Source organism: Ursus americanus, chromosome 24, assembly GCF_024610735.1.
Source record: "Ursus americanus isolate L20-20 chromosome 24, mUrsAme1.1.p, whole genome shotgun sequence".
Taxonomy (NCBI): Eukaryota; Metazoa; Chordata; class Mammalia; order Carnivora; family Ursidae; genus Ursus; species Ursus americanus.
In genome coordinates this window covers 2,426,371-2,453,585 of record NC_142150.1, presented here as the reverse complement: position 1 = coordinate 2,453,585, position 27,215 = coordinate 2,426,371, and the positions used below count along the sequence as shown (strand labels likewise).

The following is a 27,215-nucleotide window of genomic DNA, read 5'->3' as shown; positions in this document are numbered from 1 at the left end:
CTGTTCTCGAAGCCACAGATTAGCAAGGAGGGTGCTTTGTGCTGGAATCAGCTCCGTTTTCATCTTGAGACTATATATAAAGCAACAGGGGGAAATCCCTTTGTGAGGAAAAAGAATATCAGCCAAGCCCGAGTCCTCCAGCCTCCCCTCCCCCGCAAAAAAGAAACCAGCAAAACAACAAAAAGGCTGTTTTCCCTAAACATGTCTGAACTACAACAAAGAAATCTATGTGCAAAGTTTCTAAGTGGAGCATCTGCATCGGTGGCTACGATTTCAATGACGAGACTCCTTTTTTTCATTTGTAGTTAATGACAAATTGCAGCCCTGTGAGTAGAGAGCAGGCGGGAGGACAATAAGGCTCTGGTTGGCCAATGGGACTGTGTCTCCAGACTGTAACTATTTTTTCCCTTTTGCCTTCAGAGTACAAGAGCTTCTTCCTAATTGGCCTGACGCATCCGATTGCCTGGGGGACATAAGATTGCTATAAAAGGAAAGGAAAGAGTAAGAAACAGGTAGTAATGACTTTCTGACAGTCAAAATAGATGTTAAGGCAGATGTGAGGCTTGTCAACCAGATTATTGCCTTGGGAGAGGACTTTATAATAAACACCTTCCTCCATTCCCTGTAACGAACTGGGGAGTAGGCAGTGAGCCCGATCCTGGAGCAAAGGGCCACTGTTTCTCATGCCGGGCTTAGTTCTGAGGACAGCGTCAGGAAGAAGGTACACGTGACAGAAGGGTGGTGGAGAAGCACGATTCCCTTTGCACCTCATGTTTTATGGAGAGAAGAGAGGAGAAGCAGAGGGTGAGAGCCCTGCGCTCCAGCCTCTCGACTCTGGGCCAGGAAATGTCACACCATTTGATGGGAACACTAAGGGCCAAAGGATCCTTACCCTGCCCCTTGTTTGGAATTCTGGGAAGCAGCTGGCTGGAAGGGCGCCTTATGTGTAAACATGGGGCAGTAGGACACTGCGGCTGGGCAGGGAAGGGTCCGAGTCTGTGTCCCCAGATCTCCACCTGCTCTGTGTGGCCCAGGTAAGGCCCAGAAGTGCCCACCGGCTGGTCAGTGGGCCTCCCATAGGGCTCCCCCATGTTGAGGAGAGGTGTGGTCCCCCCAGTGGAGACCGTGTGGCCAAGCCGAATGGAGGATGTGCTGAGGTGAGGCTGAGTAAGCCGGGGCATGCCCGCAGGCTCCAGGCGTGCTGAGGGGTGGCCAGGCTGTGGAGGAGGCCAGCCACAGTCCTTAGCTGCAAATGTCAGTGGACAGAAAGCAGCCCAGTGACAGGACACAGCGGTGCGGGGGCTAATGACTCAGAGCAACCAGAACAGACACCTACCGAGAAGTCACACAAACGTGCGTCCCCCGGTTACTGGCCTTACGGGGAAAAGCAGAAGGTAGAGGCGGCCATCGCCCAGACTGAGCATTTTCGTCCCAGAGAGACTGAGCACGTCCTACAGGGACTGTTTAAATTATTGCATCAGACTGCGTATACTAGGGAGGGATAAACAAAGTTCTTTTCTCTCTTGCTAACTAATGGGATAAAGCTGTTGTGGAAGAAGAGCTCAGGTATAGTTAAAATGAAGAAGCTTTGTTTTGTTTGGCACACCTGAGAGGACTGAAGAAATGTATGATCCTCACTCCTCAGTAAAAATTAAAAAAACAGAAAATTCAACGGTGGCGAATGGGGTCTGTTGGTGGTATTTATTTTACCATCCTGAAATGGAGCAAATTTATATTTTTATTAGATGTGTAAGTCAGATATTATGCTCTATGGTTTGTTAATCTAGGTCTATTCCAGTGTTGGTCCTTATTTGATAATCAACACAGAAAAACAAAAAATTTCTCTCTCAATGTTGGCTTATCATCTGAGCCCTTCTGACAAATGCAAATGATGCATACCAATTTTATCTGTTCTATATAGTGCAGCCCTACAAGGATTTTGCTAGAAAAAGAATTTCCTTGCTATAAAAGAAGCCCACAACTCACTACTATGTGGGAAAGAGCAGGAGACCCTGAGTCTGTGGTGGTCTGTTCCTGAATCTCAGCGCCCTCACTACTTACCTTGAGCGTGCCGAGCATGCCAAGTGTGCTGAGACTCAGTTTTCTAAACTGTAAAATGGGGATAAAATGACTAAGTAAAAACAACCATGACGATGGTTAATATTTACTAATATCCAATATTTGCTAGGTGCTTGCCCTGTACCAGCAACCCCATAGGGAGGTACCATGTTTGTTCCGTGAGGTATACAGAAATTGTTGAACTTGTCCTTTTAGACTTAGATCTCAGTGCAGGAAAGCCATGCAGAGATCTGATCCCACGAACACGCACGTACGAAGCGGTAAATACGCCTAGCGTGCTGGAGCCAATGAACACATAAATCAGGCCAGCGTGTCAATTGAATTTATTTCAACTCTCCCTCCTTCGTGGTGGAGATCATTTTCTCACATGTGCTGCCCTGGCCCTGCCCATGCGGGGAGGGGCGGGGGCTGCTTCCGGTACCACGTCTAGTGCCCCGCAGAACGAGGCCCGCCTTCCTCGGGCGCCTGTGTCCTGGCTCTCATCTCATCTCATCATCTGTCTCTGTGTTGGCTTCTCCAGTGAGACCCCAGGGCAGGGGTGCTCTTCTTCATACGCCAGGCCCACACTAGACTCTCGGCGAAGTATTTCTAAACTGAATAGATGGGAAAGTGAATGAACTGTATTGTTCTATTAGCCTGTGGGATGGAGTCCAATGCTGCCCACACAGCCCAGGTGAACGAAGCCAGAAGCGCCTTGCTGGGCGGGCGGTGGGCTTCCACCTCTCCGGCCTCCCCCTTCGCCTCCAGGCTGCTCGCGCAAGATGGGAAGAGCGCCTGCTTTGGGCCGTGCTCTGTGCAAGTCCCTTTCTGGGGAAAAATGTCCTTCACAGGGACCCAAACACACATCGCTGTACTCACCCTCCTTGAGCATTTTCTGTCTTAATTTCTGTTGCAGTCTGCTTTGATGATCTTCCAATTCTAATTCTTGGGCCCTGGGGGTAAGAAAACGTTCACACCTTATAAATACTGAAGATCTGCCTAGAAACACATAAGCTCACTGACTATGGCTACTGTACTTTTTTTTTCTTATTAAAACTGGGGTCTTGGAATCTCTCTAAATGGAAAGGTCTGCTGCTGAAGGAGCCGAGAAGGGCTGCTGGGATACGCTGGCTTGTAGACGCGATGGAGCAGCTGAAGGCTGGGATGTGATCCCAGGGGGCGTCTGGAAGGCCATCCAGGCCACCCTCTGGGGATGGATCATTAAGACATGGCTATAGTATGATCCAGGGGAGAAGCAATGACAACCCAAAATTCTTGTCTCCTTTAGGGGCAACGTGACTTCAAGTATCACCTCTACCAACTCCCAAATCTCTGATTGTGGAAAACAACAAAACAAGGGGGAGGACACAGGGGCGAGCCATTTGTCCAGGTAGAGCGGTAACCTGCAGACAGCTATCCATCTGGCGGTAGGAGATGTGGAAAGAAGAGTCAGTGATGCTTTGGAGTTGTCAAGCTGGGGTCTCTGTGTTTCCACCAACAGGAACAGCAGAGTCAAGAAGCGAAGTTAGTTCTCGGTGAAGGTCAGTTTGGCACTTCTTGGCCTTTCCATGCCTGGGGATATCCCATGTGCGTGCAAGGTGCCCACACGCTAGGCCGTGCGTAATGTGGAGGCCCCCACCCTTGGAAACCCAACCCTGGAGTGCTCAGGAGAAATGAGGACCACACACCGATGTCGCAGGGCTCAGAGGTGGTAGTTGAAACCATGGGATCCCTAAAAGGAAGACTGTAGAGAAAGGAAAGGTTGAAGACAGGAGCTTGGAAATGCCTACACTGAGAAGCCAAACAAGAGATATAACCAGGGAGGAAGCTATCAAAGCTCTGAAAAGCAACCGAAACAAGCAGTGCAGCATCACAGAAACCCAGAGGAGAGTTTTGAGAGAGAGGAGAGAGGTCGAGGCGAGAGAGGTTCACTGCTACAGAGACACCGAAGGGGGGAGGGCAAGAACAGGGCCCTGCCTTTGACAGCGCGGGGCCTTCCCTTCCAGCCCCACTGCAGTGTGCGTGTATCCGCTACGGCGTTGGGGTCGCTCTGCTGTGCCCGGCCGCGGCTGCCCTCGCCTTCCTACTTCTCCTACTACTTGGGCCAACCCCCCTGCCATGTTCAATAGTCTGCCTTTTGTTATTGACCCTGAACTTCTCTCGGCCCACTCTGGGCACCCACGGAAGCGCAGCACTCAAGGCTTCCTTTAGGAGAGCACTTTCTGGGCAGAGTGCAGAGAGCTGGCTGCTGAGGCACAGTCCACTCAGTGTGGCGCTGAGGCCACGCTGTCCCCGGGCAGCTCCCAGCCAGGGACAGAGCACAGCCGGCAGTCCTGGAGCTGGTCGCCTCTGATGGCGTCTCTGCTCCTTTCGGCCTGGCTGAGACGTTCTCGGGCTGCCCCGCAGTTCGGACGCCCCTCTGCCCAATTCTCGTTCCTCCCCCTCTCCTTTCACGGGTGTCAGGACCACAGAGGTCTGCAGACTTCCCTCTTACTCCCCCTCCCGTTCCCTTTATCCCACTATGTCTCTTCTTCTTCTTTTTTAAAAAGAATTATATATTTATGTTAGAGAGAGAGAGAGCAGTAGGGAGCGTGAGAGAATCCCAAGCGGACTCCCCACTGAGCACAAAGCCCAGCTCGGGGTTCGAGCCTGGAACCCTGAGATCATGACCTGAGCTGAAATCAAGAGCCAGCCGCTCAGCCAACTGAGCCACCCAGGCGCCCTGTCTCTTGTGCTTCTAACCCTGTCTCGGCATCTGCTTTCCCAAAGCACTCAAGTCACTTGTCTAAGATGTTTGTCCTTTTGAACCAGCTCTTTCTCGAAACTAAAGCCTATCCTTTACCAGAGCTCCCACGTGCTTTTGTCTAGCTCCCATGCCTGAGTTCTTCCCTCTGGCGTCTCTCGGAGAAGAGGTTCCCTCTGACCACACGCTGACTAGGGAAGCCAGGCACTGAGCGCAGCAGCAGAAGCGACTTCCCTGATTCTCACGGGAGAACCTACGCACGGACTGCTCCTTCCACACACCTCCATGGAGCTCTCGCCATGTTTTCTTATTGCTGGTGTGCTGTGTGTTTGCATGTCTGCCTCCCCCGAAACCACGAGATCCTGGAAGACAGGGACCATCGCCCTGTTTATTCTTCTTTGCACAGTACCCAGCACAGTTCCTGGCACACAGAATGTGTTGGATACGTTTTTGTTGAATGAACGTTGTGATTCAGATGTGGTCCACAGGAGGATGGTATGACTGTGTAAAAAGGGCTTTGCCGTCAGGTGGGCAAGGACAAGTGTGGCTCTGAGTTTCAGCGTGTGTATCCAATTAAAAAATAGTGACTGAAAAAATAATTACTAAGGAAGATGTCTTCTTCCTCAATCCTGGACTTTCTTTCCACGTCCATGAAGCTCAATGAGTGTAACTCCTGGTCTCTTTCCCCAACCCCCACTCTTACTCACTCCCACCCTGGAAGAGGCAAATTTGGGAGGAACTAGGTGAACCTAGCTCACACCCTTTTTCTCTTGGGATCAGCCTGCCTAGAGCAGACCTGGTTCTTGATTACTCGGAGCCTTGCCATGGGTCTAAGACTTCTCAATCTTGACACTATTGGTGTTTTAGGTGTTTAGGTTGGGGTGACAACCAAAAATGTCTCCAGAAATTGTTGAATATCCCCTGGGGGGTGAAATTGCCCGCAGTTGAGATCCACTGGTCTAGAGTAAAAGCCTTGCCCCCAAAGAAGCAAGTGGGTCCATTAACTTTCGTGACGACATAGGTGAATATGTGTAATTCTGGGGTCAGGTTAGTGTAGTGGGTTGAATGGTTACCCCCAAAGATATGTCCGCATCTGGCTGAGTGACCTTCGGCTCTGTCCGATGTCAGGAGATCCAGCTCTACCTTCTGATCGCCCACCAGGCTGCAACCTCTCATTCAGAGAGCACAGCCGGAGGGGTCTCAGTCCCTCAGTATGTTAAATACGCAAGGAAGTAGCCGGGCGGATCTCCCCAAGCCCTTCCCAGGGTTCACACTCAGAGGCCAGATACATGCTTCCCCTCCGCAGGTGTGCGACTGCAGGTGCCCCCCTTCCCCCCCCGGCCACTGGCCCGGAGTTGGGGGGGGGATAGACTGCAAATACCTCATCCAAACGCTCTCCAACCCTGGACCCATCGCCTGACACCTATTTGAGCCACAGGACTCCACAGAGAGAACAGACGACGAAGATTCTCCGCAGTAATGACAACATGATATGCAAGACGCCAAATACCAATTTGCCTCAATCACAATTCTGTATGCACGAGGAGAAAAATTCCTGGGACTTCAACCTGGGAGGGCGAGCCACCCGACTCCCACCCGCTTTGCTTTTAGGACTCGCTGTTATCTGTGTTGCCTTACTTACATGATCAGGAGCTCTGACTCATATCGCATTAATTTATTCTTCTCCAGAGCCAGCTTAAACCATTCCTGCAAGAGCTCTGCTTCATCTTGTGCGCCTGAATCTGCTTAAGAAATCAACAGCAAATGCGTTAGATTGGCATTTCTCTCCCCACGATCAACCCGCGTAGGCGTTGCTTTAGTGGGCTCTGTTTGTAGCGGGAAAGGGCTCGGCAGGCGGCAGCCCCCTGATGGCCTGTTGATGCCGCAGGTTGCGGGCCTGCCTAATCAAGCCCACCTGGCACGCTCTGGGGGCGAGGTCCTCTTGGACATTGGGGCCAAGGATCCTTCAGCTCCAAGGGTCATACAATCCTGATCATGTCCTGCCATAAATGAAACTTCTCCTGCCTACTGGTACATCCTCTGTAAAACTTCCGTATGTTTATGCCTCACATTCTCCACCAAAGAAAACCCTACTCATTCTGCTGGTTACTATCTCCTCCTCCCTTCCCCCTCCAAATCAAATGATTACTGAGTGCCCAGGTGGGGCGTGGCTCCCTCGTGGGGCAGAGACGCCCGTGCTACATTTAATCATAGAGGGGCGGTGATTAGCATTTTGATTTTTTGCACAAAGAAAAGCTGAATGATGAGAAAAGAATGTTATTAGCTTTGAGTCTCACTGGGGGAGTTATATTCATACCTTCTTATAACTTAGATTATGACCTTTATTAAACATAAGAATAACCATAGGAACACTGACAACGCTTTTAGATATGCAATGTTAGATGCTAAAGGTTTAGATAATAAAATGTTAAAATCTGGGCATATTTGAGAAGTAGCAACATGGAGGTGGCTTTTTAGTATTTCACCCTGAACTGAGAACGCAGGCTGTATTGCAAAGCTCATGGCCATTCTAGAAGGATTTATACTGGAGTGTCCCATAAGCAGAGGGGAAAACAGCGCGGACGGAAGTTATGCGTGAGCCTTTGCTTCTTTATTGGTTAAACTGAACAACAAGACACACAAGTAACACAACAGTAATCAGCTACTGTGTATTATGCAGTGATCACATGCCTGTCAGTGGGCTCCATGCGTTAATGGGACATCACACTAAATCCTCATCACAAACTCACCAGTAGGTTTGCTTACTGTGACCACTTGATAGCTGAAGAAAACAGAGGTTTAGAAGATTAATTTTCCCAAGCTCACAGTGAGTAAGTGGCAGAGCCAGGACCTGAACTCAAGTGAGCTTTATCCTAAGCCAGGCTTCTCGCAGCTTGCACAGCACTACCCCCTCCTCCTCACTCCTTCCCTCCTTCTTATAAACGTGTAAGGTGAGTCACACCCCGAGCACATTGCCTTGTACCTACTAAGTCATCTGTAAAAATGAGTTCCTTTTTCTCCCCCCCCCCTTTTTAAAGATTTTATGTATTTGAGATAGAAAGAGAGAGCGTGAGTGGGGGGAGAGGCAGAGGGAGAAGCAGGTTCCCCGCTGAGCAGGAAGCCTGAAGTGGGCTCCATCCCAGGACCCTGGGATCATGACCTGAGCCGAAGGCAGATGCCCAATGACTGAGCCACCCAGGTGCCCCTCCCTGTCTTCTTAACCACCTTTTTATTGATATGGACACTTGGGTTTAGAGAGATTTATATGAAGTGCCCCCAAATTATATAAATAATGGGTAAACTGGTGCTATAATGCAGATCTTGACTTCTGATGAATTCATTCATTTGCCCATTTCATCCATCCACCCACAGTTCGTTCACTCGTCTAATAATACCTACTCATTGAATAGGTATTGGATACTGCTTCAGGTACTGGGGACACAGTGACAGATAAGGCTACCTATCATGAGAAATGTGGACGCAGTAAGGCATAACGCCTGCCATCTCTTTTTTTTCCTTTAAGACTCTTCCGAATCAGATGGATTTAAAGAGCTAGAATAAAATAGACCATTAGGAAACTCTTGCAACAACAAAGCAGCAAAAAAGTACTCTGAGAAAATGGAGAAGGGAGGGTTTTCCTGGTCAGGATGTGAGGCTGGCTGGGTGTTTGAACTGGGATGTTGAAGAATGGGTAACACTTGGAGAGGAAATAATGAGGATGGGAGAGGACATTTCCAAGAAGAAGGAACAGTGTCAGCAAAGACGTGGGGATGGGACAGAAGGCAGTAGAGACAGAGATCAGGCAGGGCTAAGGGGGATGGAGGGGTGCAGGGTGAGGTCTGGGAGTGTCTGAGGATTTCATCATAGAGGCCCCGTGCTAAGGCTCTTGTACTTTACACTGTAGGATACAAAGGGACACGCAAGGTGGTTGAAAAAGTGAAGTTTTACACAGAAAGGATTAAAAGGGAGAGAGGGAGGGAGAGAAATAAGCAAGGTGTTCTTCTTCCTTAGGTTTCTCGGATGAACGAATGAATGAATGAATGAATGAATTTATAAACATGTTGAGTACTAACATCTTCTGAGTAGTGTTCACAGTGCTGAGGGGCAGGGGTGAATAAGCATTGGTTTCAACTCTTAGGGAAACTGAGAGCTTGCAGTTCAGCAGGGAAACCAACCCTGCACAGCCAAATAGAATACAGCGCGTCCCTTGCTACGACCACACAGACGGGAATCAAAGAATAAAGTATATAGACCAGAGATGATATGTAACATAAAAGTTACTTTAAACTCAGACTTGGGATCCAACCTCCACCCTTCCACCCCCCACCACGTGGGCTTGAACACTTAGCATAGCCTCCCTGAGCCCCAGGCCTCTCATCTGTGAGGGAAATGCAGTGGGACTGTGCACACGAACACCTTAACCCAGGCACGGCACGTGGTTTAAGCTCAATAAATGGAAACGGTCATTATTCAAATCATGTAACATACACGATGGAAGACCGCTCTGGGGTCATCTGTTCCAGGAATTCCCTCTCCTTCCTTCCGCCCCAGCCTCTACGACAATGCCCCACGTGATGGGGGAGCTACCTACAGGGCTGTCTGCTCTGACGGACAGAAGCCTTCTTTCCACCGGCCTTCGATGGGTTGGCCCCCCGGCCACTGAGTCCAGTTTTGCCCTCTGGAGGAAAAGAGAGAACACTTCACCTTCACACAGAAGGCATTCGTGTATTTGAAGACAGGTCTCAGGATTCACTGAAGCGTTCTGTCAGAGCCAGCGCCCCCAGGTCATTTATCATTGTGTCACAGAGGGCTGCCCACCCGGGGATGTAGCCGAAAGCAAGTCCGAATCAGAGTATCAACAGCTCAGAGTGGAGAGACCCTCCCGCACCCTTGCCCGGCACCCTGGGGCTGCCGAGGTCTCTTGGCTGCCGTGTGTCTTCACTGGGCTCTTACTACCTTGCACACGAAGGCGGTCCTTCCACCCTGGTGCTGGCGACGTCTGATGACTCCGTGTTCTATTGGTACAACTGATCTTTCCCTTCGCCTGACTCAAGACTTTCTATGTATCTTGTTACGTATCATCTTGTCTACTCTGTTCCATCAGAAGGGAATCTTTTTGGATATTTTATCGAGCTGACACAGTGCTCACTTTGGGATTTCTGCAGAATTGATAAATGGGCATCCTGGACCTCTATGCAATATTGAAAACAAAATGTCGGATGGGACTGGACCAAGAACAGAGCCATCTGGCCCATCATTAGGACCCTTCTCAGGCTTCGGGCGAGGCTGTGCTACAGACTCTAACTGCACCCCATCATCCAGCACACATGTCTCTATTTTGTCCATGAGGCTGTTACAGGAAACTGTGGTAAAGTAATTTCCTGAAATCAAGCTTCCCAGTGTCTGCCATGTCCATTGGCACTGCAAACCTCACAACTCCACCCAGAAAAGGAAATGACATTTGTTTTCTCAGCTTCTCAGTAAACACCAGTGGTTCCTAGTACTCTCTAAATTTCCTTCTAAATGTTCACAAATTCTTTAATAATTCTTTCTAGAATTTTGACAAGGATCAGAATTCATATTTCTTTCCCATGCGATATGAAACATAGAAAATATACTGGCCTTTAGTCTTTGGTTCTGGGACTCTCTATGGATTTCCAAAGACGGAGGTTACATCTACCAGTTATTTCAAACACCAGGGGGTTAATTTGGTTCACTCGACAAATTCTGATTGCGTAATGCCACACCCAAGACACTACTCTATATACCATCTTTCACCTGGGCTTAGAAACCTGAATTCATTGCTCGCTCATTTTTCTCACCCAGCTTTCTCATCCAGATGCAATTCCCTCTTCTAGATGTGTTTAACGTTTCTAGATGGAGGACCATTTTCCTTGATAAAGAAAACATAAAAGCTGAGAGTTGGAAATTCTGCCTTTTGTCATCATGTAACTTTACACCATCTGCCTCAGCACTGGGCCTCTCCTTTCCTTGTTCTCAATCCAAAAGAAACAGCTTTAAAGGCACTATTTTGCTGTCTTTAGAACCCCCCCCCGGCCCGATTCAGCCTCTTTGCTGCATTATACCCACAGGTTCCAGCCAGACTTTTATCCTGCATTACAAGTCCCCTCTTTAATTTCTCTTGTGCATTTTCCCAAAATGTGGTGCATGAGAGAGTTGCCTTCCAGCCGTGCTGAGTTCTACTGATGCTGTACTCAACAAACACGAGTTGAACTGAATCATTCCATTCAATTTTCTTTTTTTCCATGAAACAACTTACAGTAGTTTTTTTGAGTCTTCCTTGCCTCAACAGTCAAAATCACTTTGGGGGTATCTTTGAACATATCGTAACTGATCCATTCTCCTGGTGATGGATATCGAAGTTGCTCTTCATGTTCTGCTCTGGAATACACACTTACAAATGAACTTTTTGAATAGTATGGTATGCAAAAGGTCAGTCACTTTCACGGCAGAAAGCCAAAGTGTCTTCCCAAGAGCTATGACTGTTTATACTCCCACTAACATTGAATAAACAGCTTCCCTGGTTTCTCATCCTTGCCACATCCTTAGTATTATCAAGTTTTAAAAATTTTGGTAATTTAATAGTTTAAAATAGTTTCTCATTGTAGTCTTCATTTGCATTTTCCTAGTTACTAAAATGAGTATTCTTTCTGTGAAGTAAATATTTTTATTATTTGCCTATTTTTATTTTTTAATTTAAATTCAATTAATTAACATATCATGTATTATTGGTTTCAGAGGCAGAGGTCAGTGATTCATCAGTCTTATATAATACCCAGTGCTCACTACATCACGTGCCCTCCTTAATGCCCATCACCCAGTTACCCTATCCCCCTACCCCCTCCCCTCCAGCAACCCTCAGTGTGTTTCCTATGATTCAGAGTCTCTTATGGTTTGTCTCCCCCTCTGGTTTCTCGTTTTATTTTTTCCTCTCTGCCCCTATGATCCTCTGTTTTGTTTCTTAAATTCCACACGTGAATGAAGTCATATAATTGTCTTTCTCTGATTGACTTATTTCACTTCGCATAATACCCTGTAGTTCCATCCGTGTCGTTGCAAATTATTTGCCTATTTTTTATGTAGGCAAATATTTGCTTCTCTGTTTCTTATTGATTTGTAAGAGTTCTTTACACAGTCTAGAACACTGATCCTTTTTTGGTTATATTTGTTGCAGATGTAGTTTCTGAAGTCGTGGCTTATCTTTCTTTTCTTTTCCTTTAGAGTGTCTACAGACCACCAGCTTGAGGTCAAAAAGATTCTTCTTAACTTCTCAAGTTTCACTTTTCATATTAAAATCTTTAATCCTTACGAAATGGATTTGTTTGTATGACGTAGGACTCAATTTCATCTTTCTCCTCTGTTGAAAACCACTTGTCCCAGAGTCACTTATTACCCGTGACCTGCAATGCCACTGCAGGCTGACACCAGGTTTTCGTGTATGTGAGATTATGTGTGAGTCTTTTGGTGGCTTTCAGTGAAGCAATAAAATTGGCTTCATAAAGGTCGTGTACATTTTTGTTTCATTTTCTGCTAGGTACCATATGTTTTTATGCTAATGCAAGGGACATGTTTGCTCTTTCATTCTTTAATTGCTTTATGCTGAGATCTAGAAATGTAATTGCTTTTTCTATTTTAAGCTTATATCCAATCACCGTCATATAGGCTCTTATTTTTAGTAATTTATTTGTGCATTTTTGGGGGCTTCTCATGTGGATAATTCTACTACCTGGAAACAACAAAAATTTGCTTCTTCTTTCCAAACTTTATGCCATTTCCCCCTTGTCTTACTGTACTGGCTAGGGTCTCCTGGGGAGTGTCGAATAGAAGGGGTAGTCATTCTTCTCTTCTGATTTTTAAAGGAATGCTTCTACTATTTTACCATCTAACAGTGATGTTTGCTACAATATTTTCAAAGATATCCTTCAAACTAAGAACATTGTATCTTGTTCTGTTCCTTTTTTGCTAAAAGTTTTCCTCCAAATGAGTGTTGAATTTTGTCGAATGATATTTTTTCTTATATTGAAAAGACTTATATAGTTTCCCTTTTTCATTTGTTAACATGGTGATTATTAATTCACCCTTAGTTTGCCAAATTTTAAAATTAATTGCATTAAATATTCATTTATATTCTTTATTTAAAATCTGCTATATCTCTGGTTATGTCTGCCCTTTTCATTCCTAATCTGTTTTCTGTCTTGTGTCTTCTATTTTATTTTTAAAAACCAATCGAAGAGGGTTGCTTCTAGTCTTTTATTAGTCTTTTCAAAGAACCAACATTCGGCTTGTTTGATCCTCTTCATTTCACAACGACTCTATTTCATTTCTTTCCACTTATTATCTTCTTTCTTAGGTTTATTTTGTTTTTGCTTTTTCTAAGTTAAGTTGGAGGCTTAACTCGTTAACTTTTAGCCTTTCTTCTTTTCCAATAAAAGTACTGAAGGCTATACCTCTCAACAGCATTCTCACTGCATCCCCTGAGTTGTGGTCTACTGTTCTCCTTTCCGTATTTGGTATATTTTAAATTTCCAAGTATATTTTTAAGAAATTCCCATTTGATTTTTTTCTTTGATCCATGAGAACTATATCTTTTAACTTCCCAAATGCATAGTTTTAAAAACTATCTCTTGGCTACTGACTTCTAAGTCAAGCACATGGTAAGTACATGGTATTACAGGATGTGGTCTGTAGAATTCAGGTTCTCTGAGATTTATTTTATGAACTAGTATGGTCAATTTTTATAAATCACCACGTGAACTTGAGAAGAATATACATTCTCTAAGTGTGGGGTAGAGGGTTTTATAAATGCCTTTTAAAGTAAGGTTATTTGTTGCATTGTTCACATTTATACTAATGTTTTGTCTGCTTGACTATCATTGAAAGATATACTAAAAATCTCCTGCCCCGGTAGTAGAAATTCCCCCTGTAGTTCATCCGTTTTTGTTGTTGTCGTTACATATATTTTGAGCCTATTGTAATCAATACATATGCATTTAAAACTGTGATATCTTCTTGGTGAGTTGATCATTTAAAAATTACGTAGTAATATGGGGCACCTGGGTGGCTCAGCTGGTGGAACTTCTGACTCTTGGTTTCACTCAGCTCATGATCAGGGTCCTGGGATCAAGCCCCGCATAGGGCTGTGTGCTGAGCACGCATCTCCTTGCTCCTCTCCCTTTGCCCCTCTCCCCCGCTCATGCTTTCTCTCTCCCTCTCGAGTGAAAAGGTAAATAAAATATTTAAAACATAATAAAAATTATGTAGTAATTTTATTCCTGTTTATTCCTAATCATCATTTTGGTATTAAAGGCTATTTTATCTGCTTTTAATGTAATTACCTCCAGATTTTTTTCCTCGTTTCTCAATTATTTTTGTTATGGAGAATTTTGAACACAATACGTTATCCACAGCTTTATTTAGTGAGTATATATTTTGTCATCCTTTTACTTTAGAGCTTTTTGTGTATTTGTATTTTATACGGATTTGCTAAACAGCATACGGTTGTCTCGTTCATTAACTTTCATTATGTTTCCTGAGGTATTTGGATTTGCTTCTATGTCCTACTTTGGGCTATCTTTTTATCTTTTTAAAATGCTCTTTTGCTTTTATTTGGAATTGAGTTGGGATTTTTGTTTGGCTGATCATTATTTTTTTTTAAATTTCTTTTCCCTTTGTTTCCTCCAACAGATCTGGAAGTTACTAATTTTATGTCTATTGTTTTAGTGTCTACATTTAAAATTTAAGTAGGTACTTTTAGTACCTTAACAAAGTTTAAACTTATTCTCTTAACCTTCTTCTAAACAGTATAAGGGCCCTGGGACACTTTGCTTCCAATCACTCAACTCCAAACTTATATCTATTTTAGTTCGGTACTTCAGTTCTGTTTTAAAACTCCATGTTATTTTACATCAACAAGGTTTATTTGATTTACTACGTGTTTATTACTTTTTTACTCACCATTTTTTCCCGTATTTCAGATCCTCCTTCTGCATATCCCTTTCTCCTTAAAGTATATTGTCTAGAATTTTGTTTATACATGGTTAACTCTATTTGAGAAAAAAATGAACGTTTTTTATTGTGCACTTGTTCTTGAAATACACTTTTTCTGTGTACACTGTTCTCGCTGGAGAGTTGGGGTTTTTTAGCTGTTTGACACTATTACTCCACTGTCTTGTAACATCCATTATTGCCACTGAGAAAAGGGCTGTTAGTAAAAATTTCGTTCCCTTTTTAGATGATTTATCTTTACTCTTTATCCACTTTAAGATAATCTCTGTCCTTGATGGTCTACATTTTCCTTCGTTGTGCCAAGGTAGAGTGTGGATGTACTTCAAATTTATCCTGATTTCTGTACCCTGGAACCTCTGCATCTATAGATTCATGGCTTTCACCCATTTGCAGAAAAAGAAAGCTAACATTTATAAATGCTTTGTCCTCATGCTTCATCCATCATCTCTTCAAATAATACACAACCTTAATTTTTTCTACTTTCCCCTTCCAGGACTCTGATCGAACACATACCACACCTTCTCGTTTTATCTTGTGTCCACAAACCACGCTTTGGCATTTTCCATCTCCTTCTCTCTCTGTGCTGCATTCTGGTTCATTTCCTCAGATATAGTGTCCAATTCACTCATTCTCTCTACCACCGTGTCCAAGCTGCTGTGTGGTACATTCACTGGGTTTTTAATTTCAATGAATGTATTTTTCATTTTCAGACTCTCCATTTATTTATTTTTTAAAAATCCTTAAAAAAAAAATCCCTGGCCATTTTCTCAGCTTTTTATTTGAAAAAACTTAAACCTAAAGGGTTAAGCATTGTATGTAGTTGTTACGTTTCTTTAGTCTCCTTTCATCTAGAACAGTTCCTAGATATGGCCATGCTGTTTGTTTTTTTTACGGCATTGACATTTGTGAGTTATTTTGCAGATGGTCTCTTAGTTTGCAATTGTCTGATTATATCCTTATGGTTAAATTCAGGTTAAGCGTTGCTGCTGCCTAAGTGATGATGTGTCTTTCTCGGTACGTCACAGCCGGAAGCTCGTGGTGTTACGTTTGACTGTGGTCACGGCTGGTTAAGGTGAAGGTGGTGCTGCCTGGCCTCTTCTATAGTGTTTCTTTCTGCTTGCTCATTTTTATGTGTAATCTGTTTCTGTAAATGTCTGACACATAGACATACATATTCTGTATTTAATAATTAATAATAGCTTAAGTTCTTGGCCATTTAAATGTGTCGTTTTTGCCATTCTTAGTGGCTCACTTCCTTGTGTTTTGTAGGATTATTTATTATTATCATCTCACAGTTTATTGAACTTAATTTGTCTGAATCCCGAGATCATAAATGAAAGCCTGGTTTCTTTCGTAGACGATCGATGCTTGTCTTTCAGGGATTTAAAGAGCTGGCATGATGCGGGACTCTCGAGGTTAGCTTCCCTCCTTTTCCTTAGTCCCAAGGCTTAAACTTTAAAACCACTGGTATTTATCCTCAAGGCAACCCTGGATTTCTTTTTTATGCTTGCTTCCCTCCTGGCACATGTAAGTTTCAGCACACTTTTCTTCTCCTACTCTTCCTTCTTCTTGGCCCTGAGAGGTTTACCTCACTTACTTGGGAGCCCAGCAGTATTTTGGAAAGTATAGTTGTTGTGGTGAATGGGCGGTTACAGCATCTAGTCCCCTGTTCTGCTGCTCCATGCTTCTCGGGAACTGCATTCTCTATTTCTGACTGAGTCGGCCACTTGGTAATCTAGTTTCAAATATTTTTCCAGGTAAAGATCATTATGACTGTGTTTTTTTTTAAATCTGAGGGTTGCAAAATTAACCTAATGGGTCATCACAAGCACTAAAAATAAGATGGAATGGAAAGTACTAGTCTTTTATATGTTGCAAAATTCAGTATTATTTCTTGATGAATTGTATTCAAGTATATATTTACATGGGCTAACTTGTGATATAAAATGTACGTCTTGCTGTTGTCATGGTGGTTTTTGTGTTTAAAGCAATGCTCTAGGGCCGCTAACTCTGAGACCTCGATGCCCCAGGAATCCACTCAGCGGAGAGGACTCAAGCCTTCTTCTTCAGGAAAAGAATCTCAGGCTCACCCTCACAGGGCCCATGTTTGTGGGAAGGCCACTGACTTTCTACAGGGTGGCCACTGAGGCTGGAATCCGAGGGGCACACGCGATTGGTGCATAATTACTATTTGTTGGGTAAGGCAATCTGCAGTAGACCCTGAGTAGACCCTGAGCACCCCCACACATGTCTGCCGAGTGTGATTAACAGTGAGGCCTCACCACCCTCCAAGCCCGAGCAACTCCTACAACCAGCCAGGGAGACGCTTCTGAGAAGGAGGTCAGGATCCCTCAGCAGGACTACTGTACAACTACTTGCTTCCTGGGAAGGGGCTGGCTTGCCGGTGCCTGCTGTAAATGCCGCGGAGGGCCCTGCCTTGAGCTTCCGGGCCGTGGCACCATCCACCATGTGCACAGCTGCCATCTGGGCCTGCCAGGTCACTCGGGTAGAGGGTAACTCGTACCATGCTGCGTTCCTGCTGCTTGCTGGGCGGGGAGTAGACAACTCCTGTGCTCCGGTGCACGGAGTTTCACTGTTTGCTTTCAGCGCACAGAGTTGTGGCAAACCCATCCAAATTCCTGGCTTGCTGGATGTGAGGGCGATCTGGCTGCGACATCTGTCACCCCATTGATCGCCAGGGTTGATTCGGCTGATCTGGCTGGCTAGGCGGGTGTCCCCTTCCTCCCTCACCGCTCCATGTGCGTCCCTCCCGAAGCTGCGCGCTCGGTCGAAGAGGACGACCTTCCCCGATAGAGGAGGACCGTTCTTCGGTCAAGGGTATACGAGTAGCTGCGCTCCCCTGCTAGAACCTCCAAACAAGCTCTCAAGGTCCAAATTCCTGGCTTGCTGAGCCATCGACTTTGGAATCTTGTCACTCCTGGCATTCTCTACGAATGGCGTGGGGATTCAAACTCACAAGTGTCTGATTGCGGTATCTGCGTTCTTTTCAGGGCACCTCGTGTTACATTATCAAGGAAAAGTATTATTTCTTCTGTTCCTCAGCAGCCATCAAGATAAAAACCACAGAGTGTAAGCCAAACTACTTCCCTCTTCCTGGCTAGCTTAGCATTGCACGTTCCCTTGGCATAATATGTGCTCCTGCTGCCACCTACTGGCAGCCTCACACATCCTGCTATTACTTTGTAAACTCCGTCTTTGTGAAGGAGAAGCCATCTGGCTCTGAAAAAACCTTACAAACAAACAAACAAACAAACAAACAAACAAACAAACAAACAGCTCAATGCAGACAACCAGCTGGTCAACCTTCCCAAAAAGTTGGTAGAGCTATAAGGGAAAAGTAATTCCCATATACCTCCCCTAGGGACAAATCTTTTCTTCTTCCAAGCTGCTCTCAGTCTTCATCAGATTTTACCTGCCTCCAATTATTGAAAGAAAGCGGAGATTCTGTTATCCACACCATCTAAATTTGAATGATGGTCTCTTGCAAAATTGGGGACTTCCATGGCCCTCACACTTAACACTGACCACCACATCGATAACAAAGCAGTGGCTAAGAGCGCCTTGACCAAGAAGAGTCTAAGTGGCTCGCAAAGCTTGGCTCGTTTTCCCCATAGAGGGTGGGGGCCCAGGGCAATCAGGCCCCTGCACATCCTGGACCTTAACTCCGGGCAGCTAGGAGCACCAGGGGAATCCATTCCCTTTTCCAAGGACATCCATCCATAACACTTCTCCCTGCCTCCCAACACCCAACCGACAGGACATCATGACTTATCATCTAGGGTGGGTGGCTGGATTTTTGTTTTTCTTTGTTTCTTTTTCCTTGACAAAATGGGGAACAACCCTTCCCGGGGGTGGGGGAGTTTATTTCTGACTGTTGGGAAGAAAGAAAGAAGGAATTGTTGTCACGACAATTAGGAGCTCATCAAAGCCTCATTTAGCTCATCAGCCATCATCGCCCTCCGTCCCGCACCCCCGCATGTTCCTCTAATTCAATGCCCGCCTAATGAATAACTCCTAGGAACAAAAGCGCCTTTCAGACCGGCGCACGTAATTATTAGAGGAGCCTTGCATAACTGTCACAGACTACTCATGTTTTCAGGCCTGTCTCTAAATTTGGTTATTCACAACCTTTATAGCTCAATATTATTGCCTAACTGCGATCATTTTCTAATTATCCTAATAATACCTATTAAATAATTCCCATTAAATCACTTGAACCAGAGCAGCACAGGCCAGCTCAAATACGACTTAACCTAATAAGCATTGGTCATTCATTAAGCACCAGGGCAATCTTTTAAAGGGGCTGAATAGAATATTAAACTGCAAAGGAATATTATTATTGCACAAATGTTATTACAAGTTGGAGTGTATTAATTTCGATGCCTGGTTCGCACATCCTCCGTTTGGTTTCCTGTGGGGCCGCTCTCCTTGACTCGACTCTTCTAGGCTCCAGCCCCATGTTCATCTGCTTCTGTCACCCACACAAGGACAATCAAGGGGGGAAAGGCCCATAAACTGGACAGGGGAATTAAATTACTAAGGATGTAAAGGGAATGAAGGGAATCCATCTTCTGGCTGGGTCGACGCACCTTTGAGAACACAAGCTGGCTTTCTTTAGCTGATAATTCAAAAGACCCTTCCTGTACACTTGGGGGAGAGGGCGATTTTCAGAAGCCTGAAAAATTTGGTGTCTCGAATGTAAATTTCAAGCGGCAAAGATGAGCGAGTCAATTCCTTCACAGTGCATGTGTGGGGATGTTGAACAGTACTTTGTAAAAATGATACCAGGCGGCAGTTGTTGAATGCCTGCAACGTGGCACGCGCTCTTGGGAGGCACTATGCCCACCAGTGCCCTTCGTTCTCAAAGTGACCTGGTAATGGGAGGATCATTAGCTCCATTTCTCACAGAAGGAATCTGTAGCCCAAGAGGTTAGGCAACTCTCCCAGGGTCACGCAGCCTAAACGCAACGGAGCAGAATTTGCACACGGGGCTCTTGGGTGCCTTTCCCCACCATGCCATCCTGCCTCCCCAGCAAACTGAAATGTGCCCCAGCTTTGCTGGCTTATCCTTTCCATTTCTAAGGCTCTCACTGAAATCTGTGGATTCCCAAAGACTAGTGCAGAGCCTTCTGGATGGGGAATCTGGTCGTACAGCCAACAAGGGCAGCTCATTGTACTGAACGCCCTAGCAACAGCTGTACAGACAGGCAGGGACTCTCACTCCAGGCAAGAAACAGTGATTATTTTTGTCACGAAGTCTACTCCTGATAGGCCGATTGGGGTTATCTTTGCAAGGACATGCGCAGTGTATTTTAGTAAGAAAGGAACAGGGACAGTGGGGCGGCTGTCAGTTAAGCGTCTGCCTTCGGCTCAGGTCATGATCTCAGGGTCCTGGGATCAAGTTCTGCATCGGGCTCCCTGCTCCGCGGGGAGTCAGCTTCTCCCTCTGTTTCTCCCCCACTTGTAGTCTCTCTCTCTCACACACAAATAAATACATACAATCTTAGGGAAAAAAAAAAAAGAAATGGAACAAATACTAGTCGTCTACCCCATGCCATGTGCTGTGCTAAGCCTTCCACACGAACAGCTTTACCAATCCTCAGCACAAATCCAAGACACTGGTATGATGAGCACTCCCACTTTCCACACCAGGACTCAGGCTCGGAGGGGTCAAGTTGGACTCCAGCACCTCCCCGGTGCGCAGAAGCCTGGGAGCCGTACGGCTCCTGATGCTCATGCCGCGGGGCCCCTCACTTGGCTGAGACCTCGCAAGGCTCTGGGAACAACCCTCCCAATTTCGCCCGCGGGACTTTGTACAAACCTCAGGCCTCACGAAATCCGGGTCTGCCCCTGCTGATATCACATAACTGAACTTCTAAGAGGACTGAAATCCCAACCTTCCGCCACGTTGCTGAATGAGTACCACGTTGCTTATGCGATCGCTCGCAGAGATATGTTTTCAGGGTCTGGTTTTTCACCCATTAGATCGAAAACACAGAAGGCTAAAGATAGCACATCCGAAAACTAAAGAGACAATACCACCCCTAACTCTAAGGGCCCCTCCAATTCACTAGCTGGAAACTAGTACTGGGACAGCTTCCAAAAAAAAAAAAAAAACGAAAAACGTAGGTTTCTTTAAGCCATCCCTCACCTCCAAATCCTTTGCTGGCCCCTTGTTCAATGAGGCACATCCCGTGTTTTCACATTTGACCTTTGCAGGTGCCATTCCCTCTTCTGGAACAATCTCCTCACCTCCTAGGTGAATAGGTGAATTCCTGTTCTTCCTGTGGTTTCCATCATCATGGAGAGCCCCTTCCAGGTGCTTAGCCTGAGTGCCCTTCTCCCCAAGGTCAGTGAGGAAGCTCGTGACTGTGTTCCCATGCTCCCTCCCCGAATGCTTGTTCCTATCACTGCACGTGTTCTCCTGCAGTGTGGTCTATTTATTTATGTGCCTGCATCCTTCAATGGAGCGTGAACCTCTCAAAGGCAGAAACTGGGCTGTGCTCATCGTTACAGACCCGCTGTCTTCATGTCTCCCACGCGGTAGGTCTTCACCAGAGGAATTTGTTTGGATCTAAGAATCTGAAGCTATTGGTGGGACACTTACCATTTCTTGTACCAGGCAAAACACTAATTTATTTTCTTTATATATATATTTTATATATAATTTCTTCTTTAATCCTTATGTCAGTTCTAGAGGAAACCACAAATATCCCCATTTTAGAGGTGAAAATGAAAGTTCATAGAAGTTTGGAACATGACCGGCCCACGGGACACAGCTAGAAAAGGAAGAAATGAGGACTTTGAGTCCAAGTCCGGGCTTTGATTCACTACTAACGTTGTCTGAACACCCAAATAGTTCTGAATTTCTCATAACCCCTGGATTGCAAAGAACACTCACACTTGCAGAAGTGAGACTGGGCAGGCCAGAAACCCAGTTACAAGGCCCACAGGCTGACCAGGGCCCTAGGAATTTCAAACTGGACCGTCAGTTTGATTTTGGAAACCTGGCGCCACATGTCCTCGTTAACAGTTCCACGGGGACAACACGGTTAGACTGGCAGTACTCTCAGAGCACGGACGTGGAGCCGTACCCGCCTCTCCCATCCGCCGGGCCGCCTACCTGCTTCCCCTCTCAGCGCCTTCTCCAGCCTCACGCCTTGGATCTCCGAAGCCCTCTGCCGCTGCTCCACCTCTGCCAGCTGCCTCTGGATGGCCTGCAACGCCAGGGTCACATGTCACACGGGGCCTCTTGAGGTGCAGAGTCACGTGAGGGGCTGATTCTGTCCCTCATGCTGTCCCTCCTTGGGTAAGGACCTCCGAATTCCCAAATAACTAGATCCTGATGTTTCCCTTCTTTAGTGTGAAAACACAAAGCATGGAGTCTGTCTGTAAGCCCAGTCTGCCCCCATGGAGACATGAAGACAGTCCTCTTTAACCAGGCCGACCACACGGACGTGCCCTCAGGCAGAGGATGCCGGGCGAGGGGAGGTTCTCATGGCTCCCAGACCCTTCTGAGCCTTGGCCTCTGACTGTGCTCATAGCGTATGCAGAACGGCAGCTACTACTCGGAGTACGATGAGGATCTGGGGGCCAACACAGAGCGTGGCCGCATCCCATCTTCCCAAGAGGAGCCAGCAGACAGCTCCCGGGAAGCTGGGCTGCAGCAGGAGGCCCCGGGCCAACTCCTGGGGCTCGGGCACCTTGCTCGGCGTGTCCAGCTCCCCTCCTCAGCTACAGATTGTAAACACGCTTTCACTGTACCGCAGGGCTAACACCCAGGGGCCACTGGACGTGCACGTGCACAGCGGCTGTTAGCAGCAGATTACGAGGCAAGACTCCCGAGGCTCCCTGTGGACACCTATTCACACTCGGGTTTGCGTGGACGGTCTTCCTTCCCCTACTGGCTACTTCCCTCTTGTCGGCATTAGGAAGGAACATGAGGGGAAAGCCTTTCCCCTACACACGCTGTTCCCCCTCAGTTTCCGCTGCTTTCAAACAGCATGCTGCCAGAAGGCACATCTCCCGGCAAGACAGACGTTGCACCTGGCCGAACGGGTGCATGAAAGGGGCCGGCAGCTGTCTGGGCCGGTAGAATGTGCCTGTTCTTCCTCCCTTCCTCACTGCAGCTCTGTCTCACCCCCTCTCCTGCTTAACTCCCCATCTTCTCGGCCTGCCCTGGATTCAGAGCACAATCACTGAAATACCTCCAGCCCCGTGGAGAGACGCGAGCAGGGGTCTGGCCCGAGCAGCCGCCTGGCTCTCCTCGTCCCAGCTAAGAGGGTTTACGTCCCAGGGTTTAACATAAAATCTGAAATAGATGGGCATTCTAGGTAACACCACTGTGATTTCATGCCCTCTGTGTCTCTTTTAAGACAATTGTATTTTTATAAATCCATCTCTTGATGGCAGGACGTAGAATCACTAACGGAAGGGAAATATTTAAATGACTTTATGACTGACTGTTGTGCTTTTATGGCTATATGGTTGTTACAGACTGAATCGTCCCCCTGCCCCCAAATTCATACATTGCAGCCCTAACCCCCAGTGTGACTGTATTTGGAGAGAGGGCATTTAAGGCAGTAATTAAGGTTAAATGAGACCGTAAGGGCGAGCCCCTAATGCAGCAGGACTGGTGACCTGATGGGAAGAGGAAGCAACAGGACAGACACCTCTCTCTCTCTCTCCGCCTGGGCACAGAAAGAAGGCCATGTCTACAGGCCAGGAAGAGAGGCTTCACCAGACACCAGTCCTGAAGGCACCTCGATCTTGCATTTCCAGCCTCCAGAGCTATGAGAAATAAATTCCTGCTGTCTAAGGCACGTAGTCTGTGCGAGGCTGTTATGGCGGCTGAGCGGACTACATAGTGGTCGTTCTTTGGAAACTAAGGATGAAAATCTTGGAGACTAGAAGGGGCTGCTGTGAGCACCGGCAGAGGAGACTTCCAAAGGCTATCATGGTTCTTATTACCACCTGCGGTCTGGAGGGAGAACATAAGGAGGGAGATCGCCAGTCTGCCAATCGGTATCCTAAAGGCTTACCTTGTTCTCACAAGGCCAAGCTACAGTGTTTCCAGGAAACCTGTTTCAGAAGTTGAGAGGGGACAGAGGGACTTTGTGGGGATTTTCCCTGTCCGCTAGGTGAAAGCAGTGGCTCCCTTGTCAGTCACTGTGAAGGGGAAAGGAGTTTGGGTTAAGCGGCTTCCTTCCTCAACAGGACAACACAGCCAGATAAAGGGGTAAATGGAACGAACAGAAGGGAACACTGCATGAGTACGAGCGGTCATTCTAAGTCCTTCTGTCCTAACACCCCACTGTTCTTCCAGGCTAAGTCTGGGGTCATCAGGGCCGTGGAGAATGCCTTGACTTTCTGCTTCCTTTGCCTGTCTGCGACAGGTGCGGGCAGACCCGCTCGGGCAGAAATGTCAGAGCTAACTATCAAGACAGGGATCTGTATTGAAATGCTGCATGTTCATGTTTGTGATGAACCTTGGAACAGAGACAGCTCCTAATAGTTGTGAGCTCAGCAGGGACACTGGCAGGAAGTCAGGGGAAGGTTGTGTCCTCACAGAGGACAAGACCAAGTCCACCGCTATGTGTCAGTCGGGCCTTGGGATGGTTCCCAAGGCCATGTGTTGGCTGTCATTCCAGGCTCCCTTTGCAGGACACACGTTGGCAGATGGAAAAGCAGTTGGGAGTGGGCCAGTGCCAACACCTGGGCTCCTCAGGCCCCAGGGTCCCACCAGGGGTTGGGTCAGGGCCTTTAGAATGGCCACAGATCTGGTCATTCAGAGAAGAGAGACTGACCTTTCCCCTAGCCCCGTCTCCCCCGATACAACAGAGACTTCCAGAGGGTTTTCCAAACCAACTCCCAGGTCCCAGACCCCAGGCTCACTTATTCAAGTCAAGTTTGTTTTCTGACCTGAGCTTTATGAAGTCTCTTCAATTCTTCTTGCTTAACCAATTGTTTTGTTGCTTTCTCCAGCTTCCTTCTTCTTCTGAGTGTCTTCCTCTCCTATAAAAACCAATAGAGAAGAAAAAATGTATCTGAGAAAAATGGGTTTAAAATCTGCAAAATAATGATACAGGCTTCTACTTGCTCCAACCAAACCACTGCTTAACTTCTGGAACAATGACGTCCAACAGGACTTCTGGCGATGAGGGAAATGCTCTATATTTGTACTAAGATATGCAAGCCACTAGCCACATGCGGCGATTGGACATTTGAAATGAGCTACCATGAGTAAGAAACTGAATTTTCAATTTCATGTCATTTTCATACATTCAAATGTAATTTTAAATAGTCCCATGTGGCTAGTAGGTCCTGGTTTGGGAAACTGGTGTGTGTGTTTGGGGTTGGGGGTGGTGTCTATGTAGATATGTAGGTGGGACTGGCTTTATAGAGAACTGATCTGGCTCAGTCAAGGGAAGGAATAACACAAAAATTATGCTCTACACAGGTGCTACCATAAGGTCCAAGAAGGATGAGCCTGAGAGGAAAACACAGACACACTCACACATAAACACACACATACACACTTACACACACACCATGAAAACCAATTGACAACTTTAAACAATCCTCAGGTTGGGTCTACATTGCCTAATTAAACCTGGGAATAGAGGACTGTGTCGAAATCATTCAAATCCAAGTGTTTCTTGGCTTGAGGTAGGCATAAGATTGCTTCCCTTCCCTGCTTCACTTTGCTTGTGCAAATATGTCATTCATGTCACTGGGTTTCAGGTACGCCTGGGCTTGGAAAATCCAGAACACTCAAAACTGATGCACTGAAAATAGATGTGAATCCCGGTAGTGTGCACTTCCCGGTTTGAAACACCAGAGAAAGGAGAAGTGATAGTGTGGCCAGATCCGCATGTCGGAAAGCAGGGGAGACATTTCTGGTTGGAGAGACAGTGGAGAATGCTGGTGGAGCAGGGGGCCTGGGCGCCGGGCAAAGCTGGTATTGAATCCCAGCCGAGCTGTGTGTCATCCTGCCACACAACCTTCTGGACTTCAGAGTGGTGAAAATGATTAAATGCCTACCTTGCAGGGATGTTATAAGAATTAATTGAGAGAATGTGGGTCAAGCCTTTTGTAGAATACTTGAAAAAGATATGGGATAAATACAGAAATACCATGATTTTTTATTATTAGTAGCATGATTATTAGATTATCATATTATAAATTAGCACGATTATGATGAGCTAAAATCCATTATTTGTCATATATGTGTGCACAACATATATCCGTGTATGTGATTTGCACATGCATAGACATCCTCTGTACACAAAGTAAACGTTCAAATCGGGTGAGTTTTGCTCCGAGTTTCTCTTCTTGGAGCATACTCATCCACTTTCTACATATTAGCGTAAAGATTAGAGCACACTGCAGATTTCTCTTTAACACTGGCAGAAACAAACATGGAATTAAAAATGTGTTACAGCTCGCCTGGCGCCTGGGCAGTCAGTATCTACGGTTGAACTGGATGTTTGTCCGTTAAAGGGAGTTTACATGCACAAGGGAAGAATGGACCTAACAGGCGTACCCCAGAGACTGCCAGAGGAATCCAGGTCCACGACAGAGGTCAGAGATCATGCCTGAAAAGCACGTGCGTTTCCAGGGCCTCATGGATGCTGGTCATTCAGTCACCCATTCCATGGATCTGGATGGGGAGACCATCATACACCCCAGGGAAGCAGCCAGCTTTGAGACTTCAGGGTGTCTGCAGATCGTCAGTGAAAACATTTGTCTTGATGAAATTTCATTTTTCTATAATTCTCTTTAGGATCTGGAATCCTAAAGATCTTTTTCATCCTTAGAAGGAAATTTCAGCTCTCAGAACTGAAACTTACTCCATATCATATCATCTCTATTTCTATGAGATAACTTCCAGATGGACTGTCAACCACTCTGAACAGAGGGTCTGGGCCATTTGGGGGGGGGTGGAACCCCACCATTAGGCAGCCAGGACCTTTCTGGAAAGGTTAGGGCAGAGGGGCATGGTGGAGATCACCGGTAGCTCTTGCCCAGAGACTGTCTAACTCATTCTATACAAGGACTCACAAATACCTCTTGAGCTCCCATTTTACTAATTTGTATAATAAATCCCAGCACATCCTGAGCGCTATGTGGCAGATATTACACTGATTACTTCACATGTATCAAATCATTTATTTCTCCAATCACACTTACATTATGGATATAAGGCAATCAAATCTTAGACTTAAATAACTTGCCCAAGATGGCACAATCGGTCATTGGTGGAGCCAAGAGTTTAGCTCAGGTAGTCTGAATCCAGCATCCACGTTTTCAGCTGATCTACATGGCCTTTCCTATGCCAAATACTGCACAGGCACATCTAGGACCC

At 46.2% G+C, this 27,215-nt stretch overlaps 1 protein-coding gene across 5 annotated transcripts in view; it reads right to left on the bottom strand.

The window, feature by feature from the left end:
• Window positions 1-27,215, bottom strand: part of MICAL2 (microtubule associated monooxygenase, calponin and LIM domain containing 2) — a 210,902-nt gene that overhangs the window by 3,871 nt on the left and 179,816 nt on the right. For 4 of the 5 annotated variants that reach the window (XM_087855274.1, XM_087855276.1, XM_087855275.1 and 1 more), the window contains 4 exons: window positions 24,770-24,862; window positions 21,972-22,065; window positions 6,444-6,546; window positions 2,938-3,011 (listed from right to left, as the gene is read on the bottom strand). In XM_087855274.1, the coding sequence (XP_087711400.1) occupies window positions 2,938-3,011; window positions 6,444-6,546; window positions 21,972-22,065; window positions 24,770-24,862 (364 nt within the window). The remainder of the gene's footprint in view (window positions 1-2,937; window positions 3,012-6,443; window positions 6,547-21,971; window positions 22,066-24,769; window positions 24,863-27,215) is intronic. The other variant, XM_087855273.1, reaches the window with a different exon arrangement.